At 35.6% G+C, this 14,716-nt stretch overlaps 2 protein-coding genes and 1 non-coding gene across 3 annotated transcripts; 1 reads left to right on the top strand and 2 right to left on the bottom strand.

Moving 5' to 3' along the window:
• Positions 1–2,191: 2,191 nt before the first annotated feature.
• LOC148549980 (uncharacterized) lies at positions 2,192–3,157 on the bottom strand. Its single transcript, XM_088495886.1, has one exon. The coding sequence runs from the start codon at positions 3,155–3,157 to the stop codon at positions 2,192–2,194; it is 966 nt and encodes a 321-aa protein (XP_088352012.1).
• A 2,910-nt stretch (positions 3,158–6,067) lies between these two features.
• Positions 6,068–6,140, top strand: TRNAR-CCG (transfer RNA arginine (anticodon CCG)). Its single transcript has one exon. It is a non-coding gene; the product is annotated as a tRNA-Arg (tRNA).
• A 1,852-nt stretch (positions 6,141–7,992) lies between these two features.
• On the bottom strand, positions 7,993–10,402 carry IAA29 (indole-3-acetic acid inducible 29). Its single transcript, XM_016313801.3, is given in 5 exon segments — positions 7,993–8,064; positions 8,182–8,272; positions 8,817–8,954; positions 8,957–9,102; positions 9,968–10,402. Coding segments are annotated over 5 exon segments (723 nt in total). The 5' UTR covers positions 10,264–10,402; the 3' UTR covers positions 7,993–8,012.
• Between the last annotated feature and the right edge of the window lie 4,314 nt (positions 10,403–14,716).

Consider the following 14,716-nt stretch of genomic DNA (forward strand, 5'->3'; position numbering starts at 1 on the left):
CGTTGTCCGAGATAATGATCTCGGGGATCCTGAATCGGGTGATGATCTGTCGCCAGATGAATTTTCGGCATTGGGTTGCCGTTATGGAGGCCAGAGGTTCGGCTTCGATCCATTTGGTATAGTAGTCTATGGCGACGATAAGGTACTTGAGTTGACCGGGTGCTGTAGGGAAGGGTCCGACAAGGTCGATTCCCCAGGTGCCGAATGGCCGTTCTGCCGATATGATGTTGAGCTGGTGCGGGGCGGCTTGGTGGATATTGGCGTGCCTTTGGCATTTGTCGCAGCTTTTAACTATTTGTGTGGAATCCCGGATAACCGTGGGCCAGAAGTAGCCCGCCCTGATGACTTTTTGGGCTAATGTTTTACCTCCGACGTGGTGGCTGCAGCAACCTTCGTGGATTTCGCGGAGTATGTATTCCGTGTTCTCAGGTTCGACGCATTTGAGCAGGGGTTGCGAGAATCCACGTTTGTATAGCTGTCCTGCGACGACGGTATAGTTGGCGGCTTCCCTTTTTATTCGTTTTCCCTCTTTGGGATCCGGCGGCAGTGTTCCGTCGAGGAGGTACTGTAGGATGGGGTAGGTCCAAGATCCCTGGTTCGAGGATGTCAGATGAGCGTTGGTTGTCGTTGACACAGAGGGTGACTTAACGACTTCCTGGATTAGCGATTTGTTACCGTGTCCTGGTTTGGTACTGGGTAGCTTGGAAAGTAGGTCTGCCCTGGCGTTTCGTTCCGTAGGAACGTGCTGTATGGTAACGTGCTCGAATCTTTCTTTTAGTTTGTTTACCTTGGCGAGGTATTGTTGGAGTAGGGGATCTCGTGTCTGGTAGTCTCCGTTAATTTGGGAGCTGACTACCTGTGAATCGGTATTTACCTCTAGGACCTTTGCTCCGACTTCCCGGGCTAGGGCTAGGCCTGCCAAGAGGGCCTCGTATTCTGCCTGGTTGTTTGAGACTGGAAATTCGTATCGTACTGACTGTTCGATCACGACTCCGTTTTTGCTTTCGAGAATGACTTCGGCGCCTCCGGAGGTGATGTTCGAGGAGCCGTCAGCGTGTAGTTTCCATGATTCGGGGGTGGAGTCTCCTGGTGTCATTTCGGCGATAAAGTCGGCCATGGCTTGTGCTTTGATCGCGTATCGGGGTTCGAACTTGATATCGAACTGGGATAGTTCGATGGACCATGCTAGCATTCTGCCCGCTAGGTCGGGTTTTTGTAGTACCTGCTTGACCGCTTGGTCGGTTCGGACCGTCACGGAATGAGCCTGGAAGTATTGTCGTAGGCGCCGGGAGGCTGTAAGGAGTGCGAAAGCTAGCTTTTCTAAGCGTGAGTAGCGAGCTTCCGCATCCTGTAAGACTCTGCTTATAAAGTATACGGGTTTTTGTTCTTTTTTCTCGTTTTCACGGATGAGCGCTGTTGCGAGTGCCTCCTCCGTTATGGAGAGGTACAGGTAGAGTGTTTCCCCTGTCTGGGGTTTGGCGAGGATTGGTGGTTCCGCTAAGACTCTCTTGAAATGCTGGAACGCTTCTTCGCATTTCGTCTCCCACATGAAAGGGCCCCTTTTTTCATTAGTTTGAAGAAAGGGATCGCTTTTTGAGCCGATACCCCGAGAAAGCGTGATAATGCCGTCAATCGGCCGGTGAGCTTTTGGATGTCTTTAAGGTTTTTTGGGCTCGTCATTTCGAGGACGGCGCGACATTTCTTCGGGTTTGCTTCAACTCCGCGTTGCGTGATCATAAAGCTGAGGAACTTCCCTGCCTCCATCCCGAAGGCACATTTTGCCGGGTTGAGTCGCATTTCGTGCTTTCGTAGGGTGTTCATTATGACCTTGAGGTCGTTGGTGAGTTGCTCGCCGGATTCAGTCTTGACGAGCATGTCGTCTATGTAGACTTCTAGTTTGCTTCCGGATAGGTTTTGAAATATCTTGTTGACAAGTCTTTGATAGGTGGCTCCAGCGTTTTTCAGGCTGAAGGGCATCACTGTGTAGCAGTATGTCCCGTCTGGGGTGATGAACGCTGTTTTTTTTTTCGTCTGGTCGGTGCATCGGGATCTGGTTGTAGCCGGAATATGCATCCATGAAGCTGAGGTATCGGTGGCCGGATGCGGCATCTACTAATCCGTCGATGTTTGGTAAGGGAAAGGCGTCCTTCGGGCAGGCTTTGTTGAGGTCCGTGTAGTCGACGCACATTCGTCATTTCCCGTTAGATTTTTTCACTAGTACGACGTTGGCTAGCCATGTCGTGTAGGGGAGTTCCCTGATGAAGTTGGCTTCGAGTAGGGCTTTAACTTGCTTTTTGACCTCGGCGGCTCGGTCTGATGACATTTTTCGTCTCCTTTGTGCCACTGGTTTAGCTTTGGGGTCCACGGCTAGCCGGTGGGACATAAGGTCGGGGTTTATTCCCGGCATGTCGGCTGGTGTAAATGCGAACACGTCTCTATTTTGCTTCAGGAGTTGGGAGAGTTCTTCTTTAAGATCGTATGGGAGGTTCCTATTAATGAATGTGTATTCCTCCTTGGTTGGCCCTATTTGTAGCTTTTCCATGTCTCCTTCTGGTTCTGGCCTGAGTTGGTCGTCTTGGCGGGCATCCAGGTCGGCTAGGAATATCCTAGCCGCATCTCGGGATTTCTTCCTTAGAGCTAGGCTGGTGTTGTCGCATTCGGCTGCGACCTCTCGGTCCCCGTGGATGGTACCGACGGAGCCGTCGTCGGTTCTAAACTTCATGAGGAGGTATTTGGTAAAGATGACTGCAGAGAAGTCGTTGATTATTTTTCTTCCGAGAATCACGTTATAGGTTGTGGAGTCTTTTAGGACTACAAATTCAGATAGGACTGTCTTCTTTTGGTTGCTTGTTCCTATGGTGATGGGAAGGGTGATTGAGCCGTCCGGTTTGAGAAAGTTGTCTCCGAGTCTCGTGACGCCGTTGCGGTGTGTTTGGAAGTTGTTGTTGTGGAGCCCGAGCTTGTCGAAGGCTCCTCGAAAGAGGATGTTCGAGTCTGCCCCGGTGTCCACCAGTATCCTTCGTACTAGTCCTGTTCCGATTCTGGCCGAGATGACGAAGGGAGCATCTTCGGCCGAGGTGCCGTGCTGGCAATCCTCTGGTAAGAAGGTTATCGTGTTGTCGGCTGCAATGGTTGGAGTCTGGTTTCTGACCGCCATTACTTTGAGATCTTTTTTCATTGTTAGTTTCGACTTGCTCGATATGTTCTTGCCCGTGATGACGTTTACTATGATGGTCGGGTCGTCTTCTGGGCTTTCCCTGGGGGGTTGCTTCTGGGTTCTCGGGTTACGCTCGTCTTTTTCCGGCGACCTGTCTCTTTCCGCACGTCTTGGTTCTCTGATGATTTTGGCCTGGGAGTTTGCCGTCTCATATGGCTTGTTCGAGGGCGTCTTTAAGGTCGAAACAATCTTGTGTTCTGTGACCGTAACCTCGGTGGTAGTCGCAGTAGAGGGTTTTGTTGCCTCCCGTCCTTTCTTTGAGTTGTCGGGCTTTCGGAATGATGCCTCGATCTGCTATTTGGTGGTATATTTCGGTAATTGGTGCTGTCAGGGGCGTGTAATTAGAGAATTTGCCAATTCTCGGTGGTCGGTTTGTATTTGTCAGTCTGGGGTGGTCCCTTTGATTCTCTCTGGGTGGTGGATTTTGGCGAGAAATCGAGTTGCCGTGTTGGGTGTTGTCGTGCTGCCGTTTGTTGGCGGCGACAACCTGGCTGACTTCTTCGTCATTGATGTAATCTTTGGCGACATTCTGGATCTCGTGCATGGTCCATACTGGTTTGGTGGTGAGGTGTTTGCGAAAATCTTCGTTCATGAGTCCGTTGGTTAAGCAAAGGCTCGCGACGGAATCCGTGAGTCCGTCGACCGTTAGGCATTCATCGTTGAAGCGGTCAAGGTATTTCCTTGTGGATTCTTCTTGTTTTTGCGTGACCCCTAGCAAGCTGATGGGGTGCTTGGCTTTGGTGATTCTAGTTGTGAACTGGGCCATGAACTTTTGTGTTATATCGTGGAAACTGACTATGGATCCGTTTGGGAGGGCGTTGAACCATTTAATTGCCGGCCCTGCAAGGGTTACCGGGAAGGCTCTGCATCGGACCGCGTCAGCCGCTCCTTCTAGGTTCATCCTGGCCTCGAAGGCCGTTAGATGTTCCTGGGGGTCCTTGGTCCCATCGTACTTTATGTCGGTAGGTTTGTCGAAACCTTTGGGGAGTTTCGCTCTCAAGATTCTTTTTGTGAAGGGTGTAGCTCCCATTATTGTGTGGTCGTTTCTTGTGCGCTTGGTATTTCGGTACCTCCGATCTTCGTCTGAGTCGTGTTGACGACTTAGATCTCGGGAAGCACTGCGGTTGTGTTTCTTGTTGTACCGCCATTCCGGCGATCTCTCGTGACTGTGGTCGCGTGAGGCGCTACAACCGTTTCTCTTATCGGTTCGTCGGGTTGGCGACTTGCTGCGGCGAGATCTTGATCTAGAAGTTGCCTGGCTTCCGTGTTCGTTGTTGTGTTTTTCTCTATTGGTCAGTTTGCCTTCGAGCTCCTGGACCCGGAGGCAGAGGTCCTGGATGATCTACGCCGCTTTGTCCCTAGCCTTCTCAGGATGTCGCTGGTCCGTGACGACGTGGTCGTTCGTGTGGTGGACAGTACTTGCTATTCTTTCTTGGTTCGTGACCTCCCGGTGTTCTGGGGTGGGGTGAAGCGGTCGGGAGTCATCCTGGCTTGAGGGGGTTTCCTCCAGGACGTCCCACAAGTTTCCCACAGACGGCGCCAATGTACGAGATGTCTCTGGTACGGGTTTGAAAGGTGGATCGGGAACCTGCGGATCAAGGCTGAAGCCGGGTCGCTTGACTGGAGCAATGGGGGAGGTACCTGCAAAGACACTCCGACGCTCAAGTCAGAATGGATCTAAGAGGTTTAAGGTGTATGGAATTGATGAATACCTGGAGGGACTTGGGTCCTCAATTTATAGGTGTTGGTAAGTATCTTATCTTATCTTATTTGGCTAAGATAAGGGAGATGTTTGAATTCGAAAGTCGGTTAGGAGTTCTAAAGGGCCGGTTTTGGGCCTTCCAGGAGAGAGAGGCGGGTCGGTCCCGAGGTGCCGGGTTCGGACTCAACCTTGGGTCCGGGATCCGTGGGTTGGATCCGTAACAATTACTAATAATAATATTACTAGTCTAATGTACAAATCACACATTTGATCTGTTATTTTATATGAATATACAAAAAAAATACTCTTAAAAATAGAGCCATCAAAATATAAATTATTTTGAGAACTATTTTATTAATTTATTTATTTGTATAAATTATTTTTTTAAATAAAATATATTTTTAATAATATTATTTATATAGTTTCATATGAATAATAAAATATGTTGTCAAGTTACTGAATTGTAAAATTTATTTTATTTTATTTTTTTAAATTTTATCAGAAACATGTACTTAAATATGTGGGTCTTTATTTTTCAAAGATAATGGTATGCATATAAGTGTTCTTTTTTTTTTGGTTGAGTTTTTAAATATTATATGGTTCATATGTCATAAATAAATGTATTTATTTTATTTATATCTTTTTATTCATCTTAATATTTATAAATTTATTAAAAATATTTTTTAATTTGAATTTTAATTTATTAAACTATTAAAGGACATGATCTCTTAGCACTAGACGTGAGTTATTTTGAACGTGACGAAATATTTTTTAAATAATTTTAAATACAACTATTTATTATAATAAAATTTTAGTTATCTGGTCCAAGAAGAAAAATGAAAGATATTCGGTTGCCTCAATTTAACAATAATTATTACCTATTTTAATTATTAAATTTTAGTAAATTATTATCATACTCAATTAAAAATATTCTATCATGTCAGCAATTAACAGTCCATATTAAATGTTAACCGCCGACTATTTGACGAAAGAAAGACTGAATTTATGGTAAAACAAGATCTTATTTTTGTCATCGAATTAAAATTGTTAGACCATGTTGATTCTTACCTCATCTATCCATCTATGAATAGATGTTTTATGATGCAAAATGTGGGTATAAGAATGACTTAGAGGAAACAGACAACAAAGGTCGCGTGGCCTAATGGATAAGGCGCTCGCCTCCGGAGCGGGAGATTGTGGGTTCGAGTCCCACCGTGATCGCTGTTTTCATTTTGCTGCTATACATAATAGAAAACCTAAAAAAGTGGTTGTGGTGTTGCAAATATATTCCTATAATAATAATATTAATATACATCAAATTGTGGTTAAAAAATTAAAGAACTTTTTAAAACCAGTGTCATAAAATCAGAAGCATTGGCCCTCTTGCCACCAACCAAGAACTTTTTAAATAAATAAATAATTGAGTGAGTTTAGCATCAATAGTGCATGTGTCTAAATTCAATAGTATTTATAGAAATATTACATGTGATGTATCTGAAAGAACTTAAATATATTTTATACAATTCAAGTTTTTATCACATTTGTTAACTCTCTTCTGCAATAATCATTAATCAACTAAATTTTGAGAATAAAAGGGAACAACAACAAACAGCTACAAGCAAAGAACAGCTTCATATATAATATGTTTTTGGAGGCAAATGATGCTTAAGGTAGGATTTTGTTAGTCATGCAAATTCTGGGTTCCATGTACGTGATAAAATATATGGGATGAAACAGTTGCTCAATATTTAAAGCTAACAAGTTTATCATTTTCTAATTATGTTGTATTGAACAAGTTCATTCTTTATTACAAATCAACAACCTTATCTTTTGAATTTTGCTTTTTTTTTTTTTTTTTTTATCAAAGATGATATTAGATATTTAAACCCCCCCCCCCCAAAAAAATGAAATTGGGAGGCAAAACCAACAGGGTAGTAGATGACATATTCACATGTTAGTGTCTTTCATGATTTGAGGAGTGAAAACCGATAGTGGTTACAAAGTGAATATCACACATTGATTGATGTAAATAAAAGTACAAAACCATGCATCCAGAAACTTGATATAAGGTGGACAAAGGTCAAAGGAAGTGTCTTTTGTTTCATGCTTTCTTCATGTCCATCTTAAACACCCTAATTTATAGGTAGGGTGAGAATACTGTTACTACTAAATACTAATAATAATGGCTATCTACAATATTTTCTCGCTCTCAATTTCATGCTCACAGTCAATTTCTAATTAAATTCGTAGAGTTGTTATTTTTATCACTTAAAATGATATTTTTTCCAATATTCACTCATAAATAATTATACAAGTCACTTCTCAAACAGACATTAAAATACCATTAATTATTCTCTCTCACTTATATTTTTAGACCATGATCAGCTTAAACTCACCGATCTTTCGAGTCCAAAAGAAAAATTTTAAGAAATTATAAAAAGAAAAAAGAGAAGAAGAAAATTAGGGGAAGAGGAGTGGTTTTTTGAACATGAGAAAAAAAGAAGGTATCTGAACATACTTGGGTTGATTTTTGAATTCATGTGGGCATTGTATTATTGTATTTGATCTTGTATAAGGTAATAGGTTGGCCCACTGCACTTTTTAATTCATATATATAAAAAAAAAAAAAAACCAAGTTGGATTCATCCATTGGTTAGCTCATTATTCTATTTAAATAAGTGTCGGAGTTCGAATCCCACTTTGGACATGCAATCACCATTAGCCAACGATAAATCTTTAAATAGAGTTCAGATCCGCGACGAATTAATCATTAATCCGCCGGGTTGGGATATAACATAAAAAACCAACAAAAAAAAAACTAGAAATACTTAATTTTACTTTTGTCACATATTTTAATTTTTTTTTTTGTGTACAAATACAAAGAAAAGAAAAAGAGAAGGTCACATATTTTGCTTTTGCTTTCTACAAGTTATTCTAGTATTCTTTTTAAACCAAACCTAATACCATTAAATAAAGAACGTGAACGTCTAAGGTACAAAATTATAAGACAGAATTCAAACTCCTGACTACTTACTTAAGCGGATGAATAAATTGACTACTCGATCAACTCAAGTTGATTAGTACTTAGTAGTTTCATTTTTCATTCCTTAGTATTGCCAAACGCCGCACGGTACCAATGAATGATCTGCAAATAAAACATAATCCTTAGAAAAATAATATCATTCTTTGGGATACCTTTTCATAAAATAATAATGTTCCTGAGCTTCTTTTTATATATGTAACATATAAAATAAGCACATACTGCCATGGAACATGTCCAGCAAGCAACCAATCTCCTTGTTCATTCTGAAAGGTGAGTTTATAACTTGTTCCATCTTCCTCAAAATCTTGGTCTGCCCACATAACATGTGTAGAAAAACAGAATTTAAAAAAAAAATAGAAAAAGTAAATCCACTATATACACATCATACATAACAAACCCACAAAATAAATTAAGAAGAAACAAATGAGTTTAATATGTATGTATTTTGGGGACAAATATTTTTTCACTTATATTTAATCAGTAAATCAAATACTACCATTTAAATTTTAAAATAAAAATATTTAACTTTGACATCCACCAGTTTACACTGTTTTCTATTTTTAATGTAACTTTTAAAATAAATTTAAACATATAATTTAGTGTATACAAACATAGAGTTTTTTTTTTTTTTTTTCAGTTTAAATTTAAAAACCAGAAAACAATTATTCAAAACCAATTCTCTATTTTTATAACCGTATAGATGATAACATTTAGTTAGATGTCAGTAAAAAAAAAACATTTTACATTATTATTAGTACTTAGATTATCACTTAAAAATAAAGTATAGTATAGTAAAGTAAAGTGAAAAAAAAAAAGTAGTAATAATAATTAGTAGTACTTAGCTTATGACTTACATTTAGCAAACATAGTAATCAAAGTGTGTGTAAGAGTCTGGTAAGAATTGTAAAGCATCAAATCAATCTTCCTTCCTACTGTTACCCCTTCCATATTAACCTTAACATACAAAGAGTTTAATTTATCTATTCTCTTCAATTTTGATTCTCATGATGATTTGTTGCTTGCATCATCCTATTATTGTTCCTTATTATTGTAGGATATTGATGATGATGATTTAGTTCTTTCTTCCTCCATGACTTAATTGGTGGCCACCCCACCAAATGATTTTCCTCCCCTTCATTCCTGCATGCACATATAAATAATGTTATTCCATTAATTTTTAATTTTCTTTTTAGACTTTAAGTAATTAGTTGATGTACAACTTAGTCATCCAATAAAAGAATATACTTCATCAGAACATTTGAGTTCATCACAAAAGAGAGTATATAATTTAAATTAAAACAAAAGAGAGTATGTTACCAATATAATTTAAATGAATACCCAATACCAATGTATGATTATATTAGATAACAAAACTATATATCAACACCTTCAAATTACTTAATTGATGTTTTTTATTAATGTTGAATAATGAAACACAAGCAAATTTTGGAAGGGCTGCTAAATAAATAGACAATTAAACGCGTGTATACAAAAAATTAATTATTAATTAATTAATTATATAAAATATATATTAAAATATAAAATAAATACATATTAAAAATGTGTTATATGGTAATTAATTTAGTAGTTAAATGTAGTATTTTGTCAAACCGGAGGAGGTGAAGCTGGGAGAGTTGGATTAAAGTATATATATATATATATATATATAAGTTATAGAAAATGACAAATAGCTCTTTTTAGCCATTTAATTTGCGGATATTTAAGTTTTCGAAAATTTAAAAATACATTTAAGTCCATAACTTTTTCAAACATAATTCTCGTTATACTGACCTGGTTGATATGGATGTATACGTGACAGAGTTTTTAAAATGGGACAAATTAAACCCATAGATCTATGTGTCTAAATTTTGAAGAGGTAAAAAATTTAACATATTTTTAAATTCTCAGAGATTTAAACGTTCACAGACCAAAAAATGAGTGATCGATTTGTCTATTTCTCTAGAAGTTACTAAAATTAAAAAGGAAAGAAATTATTAAAACTTACTTGTTTGATAAGTGAATATTCCTTCTATGAATGTTTCCATTATTAGAGTCATCTTCTTCTTCTTCCTCATTTGGGTGTCCACTCCATACTAGCAAAGGCAAAGTAGTCTTGTTCAAAGAACATTGTCCAAAGGCATAATCTTCAAAGCTACGCTTCTTTCTTACATGCTTTTTGTTACTTTCACTACTACTAAAACCAATTCCTCTACTCCACAATTCACAACACTCTATACTATCATGATGATTATGATGATCATGATGAGTAGTTGGAAGATCCAAACCTAATTGAAGCTCCATGTGGAATATAAATAACAATAAGGAGATAAAAAAAAATCTAATTAATCAATTAGCATACACAATACAATAGAATAGAGAGAATCAAAGAGAGGGAAAGAGAAGTGGAAAAGTTTTGAAAGTTTATTTGGTATGGCTGTATTGATCTATATATGTTATTAATTAGGGTTACATATATATAGATGGTGATGGTGGATGTGTGTGAATTGGGAGGGGAATGAAAATGACTAATGTCTTGTGAGATAGAGATTGGTAGAGACAGCATGAAAGTTGGGTAGGGTAAAAGAGGAACAACATAATAAGCTAGTTGAGGAATCAAAAGCACCAAGGTGCCACAAACCCACTTTACCCGCTTTTGTCTAATTGGTCTCTCAATTCTCCTATCACCATGTCCCCATTATTTGTTAACTTATATGAAGGATTTTAATTAACTAAATATTCACTTGAAAAGATTTTTATATAAAAATAATTTATTGAATAATTATTATTAATTCATTAATTAGTGTTTAATTTTCTTTTTATCCATATATATTAACTCAACATCTTTAATAGTTATTCACGTACTTCCTTCTATCAGTTTAAACTATTAAAAAGAGTAATATCATATTATGATATTAAAATTTTTTTAATTGAAAAGATCATTGTTATATTCTAAAAAAGAAAAAAATTACATAAAACAAATAAGAAAAAAAATTAAAAAAGAAAACTTATATAAAATTTAAAGCAAACTTAAAAAGAAAATTTTATATATTTGAGAGAACATATTAAAAATATAACAATTCATGTGTTTCTTTTTACCAGCTTAAATTTTTAGAAAAAATATTTATATTATTTTTAGACACAATAAAAAAATTTTAAAACAGCTTAATAATAAAAGCCAGCGGATTCTCACTAATTTTACACTTTATGAATCATATTAATTTTTATATGGGACAATTTATTTAAATAAAACAATTAGAACTTATATTTATGCAAATAATGCAATCATTCCAAACTAATTACATGTGTGTCGATTCTATATAAACTGCAAAATTTTTTTAACGGTTTGCACATTTACACATAAACGTCTACCACAGTTTATAAAGAGGCATATTAGATAAACAGTACAATTTTTGCCACAGTTTATAAAGAGGCATCAGTTACACATAAACTTAAAATTTTTACTACGATTTATGAAGAGTTAAGTCTGTACATAAATTAAATAATTCACATATAAAAAAAGGTTTTGGATTACCTGCATAATATTTGTAGGTATTTTCTTCTTTTCTAATTTTTTTATTCTCTTCAAATTTTTCTTTTATCTATGAATTGTTTAATTTATGTAAAGACTTAAGTTTTCATAAACTGTGATAGAGGATTTACGATTTATGTGTAGCTGATACTTTTTTATAAATCGTGGTAAAGATTCAACGGTTTATGTGTAAATATGTTTATTCATAAATCGTGATAGGACTCCACGATTTATATGTAAATATGCAAACCGTTAAAAGGATTCCACAATTTATATAGAATCAAAATAGAATACACATATAATCAATTTAAAATGGTTGTATTTACATAAATATAAACTCTAATTATTTTATTTAAATAAATAGTGCTTTTATATGAATATGTCTAAAAATAATATATTAAATTTTTATGTATTATTCAATAGAAAGTCTCAGATAATTAAGGATAAAGTTTTAGTAATATATTAACATTGTATAAGTTAGACAAAATTGTTCCTAAATAGTAGTTAACATTATATTGTATAAGTTAAGATTGTATAATTTATTCTTTTTGTTTTTTGTGCCTAATGTGAAGTTTGATTGACATTTTTATTCTATCTAATTTCTTGAGTTTATGATATATATACTTAGATTAATGTTCAAGGAAATGTCACATTCATTATCCCCATAATTTAATTTGGTGGAGGGAGATCATTCTGAAATGACATTGGAGATTGATTAGTTCACTACTAAAACTGTATTAATTGGAAAGAGAATCTAATCTCTTAGAAACCAATATTTTATTTCCATATGTAAAGATAAAGTAGTAGTAAACAGATAAATTGATATGTGTATATCCATAATAATTAACTATAATTATTATTATTATCAAACTGAATAACTATGTATACAATGTATATGACAAGATTGATGATAATCTACGTTTCCATTTTTAAATGGAATCCCTTTTTCTTGATTGACACTACTAGATGTTAAAACTTAAAACTTTAATTTGTGTGACGTGTCATCACCATGATAGATTTTTTTATTTTAAAAAAATAAATTAAATATTCACTCAAATAAATCAAACTACACCATTTTACTGTTTTAAACATTTTGTTATATTTGCGCTTGACACAAAAAATAAAAACATAAGCTATAAAGATTAGGATCGCACGTGATTCGGTCCGGTCTAAAAATTCGGCCCGAATCTGAATACTTTACCATTGATTTGGTGTGATTTTATCGGATCTAAGATATAGTAGGCCTTAAAAATAAACTCAATTATTATTTAGGGTCGGTTCGGGTTAATGCGAACCCGACTTCACCCGACCCATGTGCACTTTAAAGGAACTAAAAAAAGTATATATATTTTAAATTAATTTTCATATTATGTCATATTAATTATAAGCTTATTGTTTTGTTTTTAGTCACATTTATTGAATACGGAAATAGATCAAAGAAGCATGAAATTAGAATTTATGGACAAATTTAAGTTCAAGTATGGTTATCAACTTCTTTCTAACAAGTTTTTTTTTTCTTTATAAATGAGTGCATCATAATTTTTTGATATCAAAATTTATCAAGACCCGGACTTCACCCGATCAAAACCCGCTTTTAGTGTGGTCCGAAAGTAGTGTGATTTCATCGAGTTTAGGGTCGGATAAGGATCTCAAAAATAGATACGATCATTATTTAAGGTCGGCTATGGGTCAAGGCAAACTTGGTTTCACCCGACCCCATGTGCATCCCTAATAAAAACGGTGCAGATGTTGACATTGAAAACTTGATAGAATAATTTTCACCGATTTTGCTCTTTCTACCAGCAAAAACCAATAATAAAATATGCCCCAATTGCGCCATTATTGCCGATGAAAACCAGGAAGAAAATGTGGCCAACGTCTACATTTTCACTGCCAGCGAAAACAAAAGAGTTGCGCCTATAAATAATACACTCCTTGCCAGTGTTTTCAACAAAATTTCATTTGTGAAGATTGCGTTTTGAGAGTACCGAAGAGTTGAGAGGAGAACATTATAAGAAAGTCGTCATATACCGTTGAATTTAGCAACGAAATAAATCTAACGGTATAAATTTCGTCATTAATTTTTTATTGGCGGATATAAAATTTTGGAAGAAGGGATAAAAGTAATACTGAGTGAATTTTCAGATTTTTTACCGGCGGATATAAAGTTTATTATTAAAAAAATTAATTAAGCAAGAAAATCAAATTTAAAATGCACCAAACCCTCAATTACAAAAATTGATCAAAATTAAATCAAAAATCAAAAGAGTAATACTGATGAGCATTAGAGATTAGGCTATACGTACTAATACTATTACATTACATAAAAAATCAACCATACCAAACTGAAGGATTACCATGTGTTCATAACACGTAGTGGAAGAAAAGAAAGTAATCCTTAAAGATCTATTTTGTGCTTAAACTTTATTTCAATAATAAATATATAGTAGATCAAATCTAAATACTTGAGTACGCTCGTAAAAATCTTTTTCTCCTTCGATGGTACGAAGGCGCTATGCGTATCCACACCGAGACCAACCTTTGCTGTCAACTCTTTGACCAATGGACATCTGATCTAAATTGAGAAACCTCTTGCAACTCTTTGCACGCCATAAAATTCTTCTCCAAGAATTAGGCTCACATACGTTTATATGTGTAGAGGTAAAGGAATAAAAACCCTTATTATTCTCTTCTCTATGTAATTTCTCTATTCTTGGCATACATATATATAGTATGAGATTTGTTAATGATTTTAAATTTGAATCATATCTTGAAATTCTAAATCTGAATCCTTCAAATTTATGAATCATATCATAATTTAATTTGAAACAGAATCAGTTAGGATCTCATCCAAATTTAGAAATAGAATAACTAATTATTCTCAAATCTCATTTAATATTCTCAATTATCATACTATTATTATATTATTGGTGCTAGCAAAGAATATAATAATATTCCATCTGAATTAATTGAATTAATATAATTATTTATTTGATCAAATCAAATTAATAATTAAATAATTCTATAGCAAAGATTAGAACACTCGTTAGTGTGTGACCCCATAGGTTCAATACTAAGCGGGTACTAAATTAGTCATACTAAATTTACTAATCAAGGTTGGCGTCTAGCAACACTCCTCAATGACCCGATAGTTTGAAGTAATCTATTTTTACTAAGAACCTTAGAAGAACAAAGTATAATTCCTTCTATCTTTCCGGCTCTTGG

Source organism: Arachis ipaensis, chromosome B8 (assembly GCF_059453495.1).
Source record: "Arachis ipaensis isolate K30076 ecotype BB chromosome B8, ASM5945349v1, whole genome shotgun sequence".
NCBI lineage: Eukaryota > Viridiplantae > Streptophyta > Magnoliopsida > Fabales > Fabaceae > Arachis > Arachis ipaensis.